At 36.8% G+C, this 12,765-nt stretch overlaps 1 protein-coding gene across 7 annotated transcripts in view; it reads right to left on the bottom strand.

Moving 5' to 3' along the window:
* Nucleotides 1-12,765, bottom strand: part of TAFA5 (TAFA chemokine like family member 5) — a 444,933-nt gene that overhangs the window by 190,330 nt on the left and 241,838 nt on the right. For all 7 annotated transcript variants that reach the window (XR_008747922.1, XR_008747923.1, XR_008747924.1 and 4 more), the window contains one exon: nucleotides 7,996-8,145. Coding sequence is in view for 2 of the 7 variants with exons in the window: in XM_027793804.2 (XP_027649605.1) it covers nucleotides 7,996-8,145 (150 nt within the window). In the remaining 5 variants the exon portion in view is untranslated. The remainder of the gene's footprint in view (nucleotides 1-7,995; nucleotides 8,146-12,765) is intronic.

Below are 12,765 nucleotides of genomic sequence, written 5' to 3'. Positions count from 1 at the left end.
TTTCTCTTAAACTGCCTCTAATCAGTGAAGACCGTGAATTTTGCAGAAGGCAATATGAGCAGCTGATGGCCTGAAGTGTTTACACACATTACATTCAAGCAGAAAACCTACTCTGCTAGTCACAGGATCATAGAATGGTTGGGTTTGGAAGGGACATCTGCAGATAATCTAGTCCGAACCCCTGCTGAAGCACTCACCTAGACCAGGTTGCACAGAATTGCATCCAGGCACGTTCTGAATATTTCCAGAGACGGAGACTCCACAGCCTCTCTGGGCAGCCTGTTACAGTGCTCTGTCACCCCCAAAATAAGTTTTCCTCATATTCTATGTTCTCTTTAATCTCATAAGAGAGAAAAAGGGAGGTGGTTCCAATATTGACATTACGTGAAAGCTGAAATGCCCATCTCTTATCACTGTCCACAGTGGGAGCTTTCAGTAATCAAGCTCCTGAATTTAGGAACATCATGTTGACCTATTGCCTGAAGTGAGCTAATGAATCAGACTGCAATCAGACTGCTGCGGTTGTTGGTATTGCTCTGCCGCAAGATATCAAGCCCAGAAAATGCTATCCAGTGATGCAGTGCATATTTACACTAATGTATAATATGTTCTCTAGTACTTTGTCCAGTTCAATTTAAAATGTCTGTAGTAATTAGACTTCCAGACACTCCCTCAAAAAATTGTTCCACAATCTATTGTCGCATAACCTCCAACCATTTTTCTGTGCTGAAACTGCCATTAGAGCACGTAGATAAAAGAGGATTAGACTACACGGGTGCCTGATTAGGAGTGGCAAGAAACTAAAGGAAAAGAAGCTGTTAGCATTGATGAACTAATGTGTCCAATGAAACACTGGAGGGCTGAAGGTGTTGTCTTTCAGATGAAATGTGAAAGCAAGACACTAAGCATTAGAAGCAATTAAAGTTCTCTCAGCACTCTTTGCACAGTACCAGCCTCAACCACTGGTTCCTGGCTACTTTCCAAATCACATAATTAAATTCTGTTTTCCTAAATATTTCCCTGTCCTATCATTTAGAAAGATAGCCATCTCTTAACCAGAAATGGTGTATTGATGCAAGGTTTAACCTCAAAGAAGGATGCTTAAGTGTGAAAAGGAATTCCAGTTTGGTCACTTTGTTACAGGTAAAAGGCTTAGAAAAGTATTTTATCTTCAATTACATTTTATTCACACTTGTCCCAGATCTATTTCCCTTATATATCTGAAGTGTCTCCTCTCAATCTGTGTGTATAATCTTTCAGAATCTTGTAGAAAATAATCTGCCAATTTTTTATATAATTATTTAAAGCTGATTCCTCTACAACCCTGATTTGTCACTCTGTAAACATTCTGGTATCATGGAAGGACATAGAGATTTACTTGCCATTAGGAAGCAGTTGATCTCCACAAAAAAATTCCCCAAAAGTTACTCAGCCTGAGAATGCATAAACCCATCTTGGGCCCCAGTTTCAAGCTGCAGTCAGTATTCACTCTCTACCTGACTGCTGAAGAATTAATTATTCTGTGGAAAACACTAGCATTATACAAAATCCTGGTCTGCACCTTTATGCCGCATCCAGTCACAGAACCATAGAATCACAGAACATTGCAGGTTGGAAGGGACCCATCAGGCTCATCAAGTCCAACTCCTGGCTCCCCACAGGACTGCCTAAAATTAAACTGTATGACTAAGGGTGTTGTCCAGACGCTCTTTGAACTTTGACCACCACAGGCTTGGTGCCATGACCACTTCCCCGAGGTAACTGTTCCAGTGACTGACCACTCTCTCAGTGAATAACCTTCTCCTAATGTCCAATCTGAACTTCCCCTGATGCAGCTTCATTCCATTTCCTGGTGTCCTATCCCTGGTCACCCTCTGCTGCCTGCCTTGAGGAAGTTTAGGCTGCCATGAGGTGGCCTCCCAGCCTTCTCTTCTCCAGACTGAACAAGCTAAGTGACCTCAGCTGCTCCTTCTGAGTCTTGCCCTCAAGAACTTTAATCACCTTGGTCACCCTCTCCTGGACACACTTTAATAGTCTGATGTCCTTCTTTATGCCCCAAAATGCACACAGTACTTGAGGTAGAGCTGTGATCATTGGAGTTTAGGTACCAAACACTTCATAACATAGTGAAGCCCTTAATTATTGTTCTTGATTAAAATATTCCTTTAGGTTAGTTATGGATCTGCTTGTTACTTTCCCAAGCAGGTTTGGTTTGGTTTTGGTTTTTTTAATCATTGGTTGGTTGCTTTTTTGTCATGTCTTTGGTTATTCTTGTCAGTTCTCAGTCAGTGTTATCATTGATGCTGCAGCTACTGGTATGTTTGTTTTATATCACTCACTTTCTGTCTTGGGGCTCAGCAGCGTCATCTTTCCCTAAGCAACACTTCAATCTGACACTTGATATTTATGACCAAAGAGAAAAAATTTTATGTGATCATTTTTATAAGATTTTTACCCAGTTTTTGACATTATTTAAGTAAGAACTATTCCTCAACATGATTTGGAATGTCACATGTTGTCCTTAGTTTAGAGCAGGAAGAAAAGCAACCGGAGTAAAACTCAACTTCCCGTGCATTTCTAATTCAGAAGTGACCCACAAGGTGTAAATTGTCATAATGTGCCAGTACCATGCATTGGAAAGTGAAGCTCATGACTCACAGAAACAATTTTACTTCCATTGTCAATAACCAGGAAAATCTAGAGTTCTGATGGAGTTGTCTAGAGGAAACCAAACGAAAATAAAGCATTGTACATACTTTGGTACACTTGTAAGTACAGATGTAATTGTGACTGCATATATGGTATCTGGGGTGAGGAAAGGGGGAAAGGAATTACTATTTCTTTAAGTCATGTTGAAAACTAAATTTTCAGAATATAGTGCTGGCAAATCCATAGTTGCTTTCCTTTCCCCAGTGCCACAGCAAAGGAATATATTTAAGAACACATTTTTTTTTTTTCTTTTAAAATGGCTTTAAATTTTAAAATAGGAGTAGATAGGAATTATCAGTGTCCTAAGGTACAGTATAAGACAAGTACACAATGGTTATTTCAAAAATGAGCATGTGTACAGTGTTTGTAACACTTCAGATACATCGTGACAAAAAACCACTAAGAGACTGCAAAGGCTCCAGGAATTATACTAAAACTTAACATAAAGGTAAATAAGCAATGACCAAAATATTACTTATACTGTTCCTTGAAAGATATTCTAATATTGCACTGCATTATTACATCCTGCCAGTAAGATACGCAGCATTAAATATGATGAATTCTAGGATTGTTTAAAAGCCCTGATTATAAACAAAACTGCTTTATTCTTTGGGAATTAAAATCATGACCACAGTCAAACTATTCCCTGGCAAATATTAAACCACCACATACACATTTTTTTATTACTCCGTATGGCCTCTCACTCAGTGGTAATATTAAGTACTTACATTATGCATCCAGGGGTGGGGCATCTACAGCTTCTCCACTGTTCATGGAACAACCTGTTCCACCACACCTGTCTCACTACCCTCATTGTAAAATAATTTCTTCCTTGTGTCCAGTCAAAATCTACCCTCTTTTAGTTTGAAATTATTTCCCTTTGTCCTGTCACTACACACTTTGGTAAGAAGTTTTTCTCTATCTTTCTTTTAAGCCCCCTTTATATATTGAAAGACCACTATAAAGGGCTCACTAGAGCCCTCTCCAGGATGAACAACCCCAAATCTCTCAGCCTTTCTTCACAGAAGAGGTGTTCCAACCCTCTGATAATTTTCATTGCCAGATAGTCCCACTCTCCTTCTAGATTAAAATCTTCCACACTATACAGTATATCACTTCCACGCCAGCAAAATGTCTACATAGTATTATTCAGTGTCCTTTTAATTTCATATCCATCCTGCTTTGCCTTTTCATTTTACTTTATTTAAATTGGCATGCATTAAATGCAACAAAGCTAAATGTATAATATTTACTGTGAGGAAACATTTGCAATTATCGGTAATAAAACCAGGATAAAATAACACAAATAGCACATTAACAAACATATAAAATACTCTAAATGGAAAAGCAAAAATTCCCATTTCTGAAAATCATTAGTCCTTCTTTTTTCTTTTTTAAATCTTTTTTTCCCCTCAGTATAGATAAGATACTTTAGAATGATGAAGCTTTCCAGGTATTAGGAACTTTTGTTTCAAGTGCATGACCTAGGATTCTATTAATCATTAGTTCTGACCCCTACACCTCCCTGTAGACTCCTAGAGATAATGAGAAGAGTAGGGAATTATTGATTGAAACTAATGTCTTCCTTGTGGATCGTGAGCTTCTGTGTAAAATAAAATCAATCAATGCCAACTGAAAAGCATGTTAATCATAATGTATGAACAAATTATACTGTCTATAAAAATATTATTGTTAAAATGCTTGCAAAAGAACCAAAACTTTATCAAAACTTCAAAAAGTAAAAAAAAAAAGAAAAACAAACAAAAAAACCCCCACCAACCAACCAGCTATAATTTACATGATATGCAACATAAATTGTCTGACCACTTTGAATTCTGTTTCCTGAGCTATTCCCAATTTAGGAAATTTTTAGGGATTTTGGATATCAGGATCAATGTCCTGGGATCTCTTATAGCACTGTGTGGACAATAAAAGTAACCAGAACTCAAATCCAGACATGAAAATCTAATCCCAGAATTCAGGTAAGTAAATTCAAGATTTGTATCCTACTTTTCTCAAGCAATTAAACCACTTCTGTCATACCACTTTTCCTCTCATCAACCGTTTCTGTCTTCTGGAGCAAATAGCTGTTTATTTTTGTGTTACAAATATATATTGGACATAATTACTGGAATCTATTGAACATCTAAATGTTCATCCCACTTTTCTCAGGTTAATATACTTGTACTCTACAAAATGTTTTAGCATAACAAATTTTATTTGCAGATAGATACAACTGTTGTGAGAGAACTCAAACCATGAGTGCACATGTACACACACTGTTATGAAGGACTTTTTGTCATTTGCTTTAGAACAAGTTTAAATTAGTGAAAGTACTGGACAAAAATAGAGAATAATTGCTACCTTCCAATCTTTCACAGGCTCCAGTTTAAAAAACTGATGAAGCTTGACTGACACACAGGGAAATTACTCTGGTAATAAACCAGATGCTATGTTGAAATATAGTATCTTATCAAAGTAATGCAACTGAGGTCATTGCTATGGAATTGGATTTCAAAAAAGGGACTAGGGAATGCTAGTTGTAAATAATAATAATATAACTAAAAGTGCAGGCAAACTACTGTCATAATATCACAAGCCCTATATTCATGAATAAAAATTACATCACAACCCAACATACCAAATATGCATTATGACTCTGTGTGTCTAGGAATGAAGCAATCAACACTAAATCAAGCTTGAAATCAGGGTGAACATTGATGCCATTTTTTCAGATTACATTAGCAATCTGCCATACTTAAAGACTGCTAGGAAAAAAAGAGTAAATCAGCACTCTCCATCGTAGGGAAACATTTCACGAAAATCTCTGTTGTTCATGCTCTGCTCAGACCAAGCCTTAAACACTGCATTTTCATTTTTTAAAAATCCTGGTTTTATCTATCTGCTATATACTGTCTTCCATTTTTTAGGAAAGGAACTTAGCTGATGTAGCAGCGGAAAGTGGAGTGGATTTTGGTAATCAACTCAGGACTTGATGTAAAAGCTATGTTGACAAGTACAATCTCAGACAATGCTTGTGAGGTTTAAGAGCCCTTAAATCACTTACTCTTTTTGCTGCAATAATTGACAATCACATTTCATTGCTCCAGGAAATATACAGCATAACTGAATATATTCTAAGGCACTTCTTTCCATTAAACAATGAACAAATGGTAGCCAGGTACAACTTGATGCATTTTAAGACTGTAAAAATTACCAGCTTTGGTACTGATTCTTCAAAACGCTCTCTTGCCAGAAGCTGTAATGCAATTCTTAGCTAATGTTTTCCTGTTAGTAGGTTAGCAGGTCATACTTACTGTGCCTGCTTCCTTCACAAATGACTTTGCATTAATTATTAAAGGTCTAAGGTCTAATTCTGCTACCTTTACCTCAAAAATAGTCTCATTAAAATCAGGACTATAGAAAGAACAAACCTAAAGGACTATAAGAACCAAATCTTTGAAAAGCAAACTGGCATGAAAAAAACCCAATACCCAATGAGGTTTTTTTCTTTTTTCTTTTTGATACCAGAAATGAAAACTCCAATAGTAATTATGTCCTGAACATCAACTATAATATACATATATAAAATTCAAAAAAGCACACTCTGTGTCCTATTTAAGAAAGCTTAGGGAAGGATTTGTTTGTTTGGAGAATGGGATTCTTTATAAGAAAACAAACCAAACCCAATTGTTTGGTTGTTGCATCCCTTAACCAACAGTATTTGACTTAGTATCAGAGACAAAACTAGCTTATCTTAGACCTAATTTTATGTAATTTCATGTTCTGTCCAGAAGAAAACATTTAGCTGTGTTTGAAAGACTTTATTCTAGAAATTAATACAAACAGTACAGAGAAATTCAGTGCATTTCTTTAAAATACGTAGCTGGTAAATTCAGAGATGTGTACTTGTTAGTCAATGGCCAATTTATCTGTCAGCTTTACTTGCAAGCAGAAGATTATAGACAAGATAAAGCACTTGTTTATTCTTTCCTATATAATTGTGTTTATGCTATGTAAAACTTTTTAAAACTTAATTCACGAACAAATCCTATAGATCACAGTTTTAGTTTGTGCCTTCTTTTTAATTTGGGAACCTGGTAAGAGTTCTAATTGCTAACAAGTATTTTTGCTAAAGTTACAACTATGAATGACACAACAAAATAATTGTCTTCTTAAGCAATTAAGTCTTATGATTTTACAATAAAACAGGAAAGAAGAGAACTACTGGATATAGTAGCACATTATGAAAGAGACAGCTAAGAAACTGTCTTAGAGAGTACCAAAAACAGTGAAAGAAAAATGAAAAAATAGAATGTGCACGCTGTTCTATATTTAGCTTTGTGGGTACGCTCTTGAAATCTCCTTTAAGCTGTCTTCTTTGATAATCATAGTAAGACCAAATTCTGAGGCAACAGTAGGGTGTTTGCAGCAATATTTTTATCTAAGGACTCAAACCAGTCAGTATTCAAAGGCAGTCTGTGAATTTATTATAGTTCTATACATAAGCATCTTGTTTTTACTTTTGTGAAATGAGCTTAGATCAAAACATACAATTTTGCATCATCTATTTTAAATATGCCTCCAATTCCATTTTTAATATGAATGCTTGCTAATAGCCTTGCACTAGCAGACCTGTCTTGAAGATTGTCTCACTGTTAACATCTTATTTATCTGTAACACAAAAATTCATGTGTCTCAAAAAATTATTGCAAAGTGAAATATTTTCATGCCTCCCTGTGTATCAGCAGTTGTCCAGCTGCATGCAATCACTGCATCTGCAGTAAATCATATGGAATCATCATTTTAAGGAAGGAAGGAATGCTGGACATGTGAGGTATATTCTGATAGTATACTCCAGCTATAGTATCATTCGTATTTTTAACATTAATTACCACACTGTCACATTAACTTCCCAGTGTCATAAAACCTTTGAGGTTCTGGAATTTTTTTTAATCTTATAAGGATTAAAAAGTAGGGGACAAAAGAATGCCATTTCACTGCTGATCCTATCATCACATGCAAAATACAACAGCACCACACCCTTAACATTCAACTGCATGTCACACTAAAACAAAAGTGAAAATTCTAATTAAAAAAAACCTGTAACTGAAATATTTATACTGTTAGTAATGTACCCTTTCTGGGAATTTCAATGGTATTGCCATTGCTAGTTGGGACACATGAAAATTTTGTCTATAGTGGTTTTATTTTTTTATGAGACACTACCAGTTTACATTACTCTTGTATTGGCAGAAACTGATTGAATAGATCTTTGCTTCTTACCATCAACACAGGCTGGCCTTGCTCTTGTTGTACCGGCAATCTGTCCTTTTTTACATGCACAGCGAGCTGTTTGTCGGGCTATAGTCCTTCGGGGCTGACTGCTATCTCTGTCCAAAGTAACAATCTCACATGTACCTGCAGCCAGTTGACCTGGAAAAAGAACCAGCAACAGGTACCAGAGTCACTGAATGCACTACAGGCAATCTGTTATAGCCGAGTAGAGTCATGGCCCTCTGTCACAGCAGACACTCCACAACAAATGGGCAGCCAGCTGATGGATATAATAAAACCAAGATGACATACGATTTTTCTTTGTGGTGGACATATGAACACCCTGCAAACTGGTTCTGTCAAGAAATTATTATTGTTCCATAAAAGCCAGAGAGCAGAGGTTACATAGGTTACTTTGGTTGGCTAAGTAAAGGAACAATCTGCTTTTCAGCAATGAAATTTAAATGGTGTGCTCTTTATGCACTTTCAGAAAAGAAATTATAAAGTATATGGAAAACAAAAAACTTCCCACATGTCCATGAATATAATGAAGTCTTAACTGCTTTGCATGTTGTTTTTGAAAGAAAAAGTCTTTCAAGGTATGACCAAATTTTCAGTCCTTTGGCTCTTGTTTCATCTAAAATGAACGGTAACTCATTCTTTACCTGACTCATATTTGAAGTACCTGGTCTTTTTTATTTTACTAAATTTACTATGTAACCATCCTGCACATGACAGTAAAATGACACTGGCCCACTAGCTCAGTAATGTTGTTTGCTTTTTATTGACTTCAATATATGTAGCTTTTCCTGAACACTAACAATATCCACACCACCTAATTCTGAATTTGGACTGTGCTAAAAGAGGGGATAAAAAAAAAAAAGTTGCAAAAATAATTTCATGAAGAACATTAACCTGAAGTAAATGTTATATATTTAAAATTATATGATTCCTCTGGTACAACCAACAGTATACTACTAGTATACCAAAATACTATCTTTTACAAGCAAGAAAGATACATGACTGAACTTCACTGTGCAGAAAGACTTAAAAAGGTCCCAGCTATCACTTTGTATTACTTTTAATTTCTGGATTTTATGGTACAGTTGTAAATATAATTTCCGATAGACTTTGTCTTTATAGACAAGCAATGATAAACTGCCAGATGAATATGTGCAAAAATACATCCACAAATCACAAGATTACTACATTTTGTTTTTTTTTAAAAAAGATTGGAACAAATGCAATATTGTATTTATTAAAAAAAGTTATGCAGTTTAAATGATATTAACAGTGAATTATTTTATGTTGTTGAAATATTGAAAAAGAACAATGAGACAAATAGCAGAAATTTAAAATCTATTTTAACATCAAAATTACAAAACCCAAACAAACCACAAACAGAAAGCAACCTGAAACATATATGAATGGCATTTAAGTCTCAAAGCATAATGATATTTCTGTATACCGCCTTTGGTTTTTTTCTATTTAGAATCAAGTTTACCCAGTATATTCTTCTCAGACCCAATTTCTGATGCTCCCTGTTGCGTGGATACTGTTTTGAAACTGTCAGAATAGCAAAATATTGTAGGCTGTCAACAACATTGCAACTGGTTCACTGCTAAGCCACCTAAAATTTATGTTGCTGTGACTGGTACACTGCAGTGAACTACAACACGGAACAAGGTACTCTACAAATTCATGCAAATATATGACATATACGTAAGTAATATATATTAGGCATTTATAGATACAGATATAATAGTCACGATAATGAACATTCTCACCGTAGTGTTTAATGGCTGCTGGCAACTAGACTCATGAGCTATGGTCAGTCCTGGCTTTCTATTCCTTTCCATCTACTCTGTTAATAAAAACATCTTAGGATAAGCACACTGATAAGAGGATTTATACTTTACTGTTGTTTTTTTTCTTTGTTTCCTCCGAAATCTTGGATTAGAAAGCAAAGATTCAGCCAGAAAAAAGGGACACATGGTTTCCCAAATAAGGACAAGGCCAATCCAGCTACACTGAAACATCTTAAACTGGAAAAAACTGAAAAGCATTCTTTTTTTTCCTCCATTGCTAATATATTTCATTCTGAGTTGTAGGAGATTTATTGTTCCCAAGGAATACAGCTGTCTTAGTAGATCATGTAAAAAAGACATAACCAGCGGTAGTTTTAGATCTTGACCCCTTTAGGCTTTTGAACCATCATGATTATGGTCCTGCATTGAGAACAGAAATTGAATGGAAACCAAAGAAAAAGTGGAAGCATAAATATGACATGTGTAAATGTTCCTGAGAGTATGGCTTGCCACATAGTCCACTCTCTTTAAGTCTTTATACTATTGTTCCTTTCATTGAAAGATATGGTGAATCATATAATCTAGGTGAATCATTATATAAACCCCCATTTCAGAGTTACAGCACAGTGAAGGTAAATAAGGACTGTAGTATAGAGAAACAAACAAACAACGAAGCTTTATGTCAAGATTATTTGTAGAAAGCAAAAAGCTTTCCAAGGAATGCAAGCAGTGACTAGCAATAAGAATATCTATAGATAGTCTTTTCTGCTTTTGGATCTTTCCACTTTTAGTTCTGCATAGGATCATTTTGAGCCAACTAGGCTATTTGGGGTTTATGATTATTTTCAGTTGTTTATTTTGTTCAGAGTCGATAATTTCTTTCAGGCATAGTGACTTTTTTTTTTTTTTTTAATAAACTTTGAAAACTAGGATATCTAAATGATAGCAATTGTTACACAAAGGTAATGTCACACTGCCTTTCAAGGAATTTTGTACAGCTCTTAAAAATAAGGGTAAATTGGAAAGATTTTTAGAACATTATGTAGATTATTTAAAAAAAAAATAATCATTTCTCTGTTGCCACTCTTGTTTCTATAGCAGAAGAAAATCAAAAGCTAGCATTGAGCTGCAGCAGCCCTTCCCACATAGATGACAAATACTTTCTGGTCATTGTGTCACAGGGTGCAAAGATTGCAAGTATATTGAGCACTGTAACATAGTGTACATCCACTGTCCACTGGGCTTTAGACGGCTGTAAAGTATGAAAAGTATTACCTAAAGTTACGGAGGCCCATCTCCGGAGAGAGTCATCCTGTTGTAAAGCACATCCTCTCTGTCTCTCGGTAACTAGAGAGAAAGTCTACAGGAGTACTTTACCTAAATGACAGGTATGCTACTTTTGCTTTTTAACAATTTAATCTAGAAATGTAAAGGACAAAATGATGGAACAAAAGGAATATACTCCTGTAAGTACAAAGTTCCAAGAACTAGGATACCCTTTATTTTCAGAGAAGTTAACATAGTGACCTCTTTCAAAGATATTAATCAATAAAGGCCATTCATCTGTGAGCTTCTGAACACTCTCCCCTCCTAAGCACAAAGAAGAATTCTCAAGGCAGCAGTGGGCAGAGCTGCACTGGAGATTTTCCACTTGAGAGATTTAGAGCTATGGAAAATCATAAAGACTCCATATTTTCAGTAGATCATATTAATGTACTTGCAGCACACAAAGCAATTCACTGTCTTCTAACCTGAATGAGGCAATCTTTGGGGAAAAAAAGGCAAGCACCATCAGAGAACTCAGATTCATTCTATCCTTGTCTGAAAGTTTTTCTTCCAAGAAAATTTATTTTATAGACCAAGCATAAAGATTATTTCAGAGTTATCCTTATCCAGTTTTCCAAGCTAATGTGTGTAATGAGTGGGTATTTCTTTGTTGTTGTTTTTGTTTTACTATTATTGTATATGTATATAAAAATATTGTACATGTTATTAATATTTCTTTTATAACTTTCTTTTAGTAATTAAGAGCTCACTGGAAGTTATTTGATTTTGTGTTGCCACCATCTGGTTACTAAACTGAGAAAAGGTTCAAGTTCTTTAATGCTCTTTAGAATCACAGAATCACAGAATGGTCAGGGTTGGAAGGGATCTCTGGAGATCATTTAGTCGAAACCTCTGCTAAAGCAGGTTCACCCAAAGCAGGGTGCACTGCGTTGCATCCAGGTGAGTTTTGAATGTCTCCAGAAAAGGAGAATCCACAGCCTCTCTGGGCAGCCTGTCCCAGTGCTCTGTCACTTTTAAAGTAAAGTTCTTCCTCATATTCAGGTGGAACCCCCTGTGCTGCAGTTTGTGTCCGTTGCCTCTTGTCCTGTCGCTGGGCACCACTGAGAAGACCCTGGCCCCATCCTCTTGACACCCACCCTTAAGATATTTGTATGCGTTGATAAGATCCCCTCTCAGTCTTCTCCTCTCCAGGCTGAACAGCCCCAGCTCCCTCAGCCTTTCCTCAGAAGGGAGATGCTCCAGTCCCCTCATCCTCTTTGTAGTCCCCTGCTGGACCCTCTCCAGTAGTTCCTTGTCTCTCTTGAACTGGGGAGCCCAGCACTGGACACAGCGCTCCAGATGTGGCCTCAGCAGGGCAGGGCAGAGGGGCAGGATCACCTCCCTCCACCTGCTGGCCATGTTCCTCCTAATGCCCCCCAGGATCCCCTTGGCCTTCTTGGCCCCCAGGGCACACGGCTGGCCCATGGGCAACTTGCTGTCCACCAGAACTCCCGGGTCCTTCTCTGCAGAGCTGCCTTCCAGCAGGTCACCCCTGGCCTGTACTGGTGCGTGGGGTTGTTCCTCTCTAGGTGCTGGACCCTACATTTGCCTTTGTGGAACACCATTAAGTTCCCCTCTGCCCAACTCGCTAACCTGTATAGGTCTCAGTGAATGGCAGCGCAGCCTTCTGGAGTATCAACCAGAA

This window comes from Falco peregrinus, chromosome 6 (assembly GCF_023634155.1).
Source record: "Falco peregrinus isolate bFalPer1 chromosome 6, bFalPer1.pri, whole genome shotgun sequence".
NCBI classification, from domain to species: domain Eukaryota; kingdom Metazoa; phylum Chordata; class Aves; order Falconiformes; family Falconidae; genus Falco; species Falco peregrinus.
Note: the sequence above shows the minus strand (reverse complement) of the source record. Positions and strands in the feature narration are given on the sequence as shown.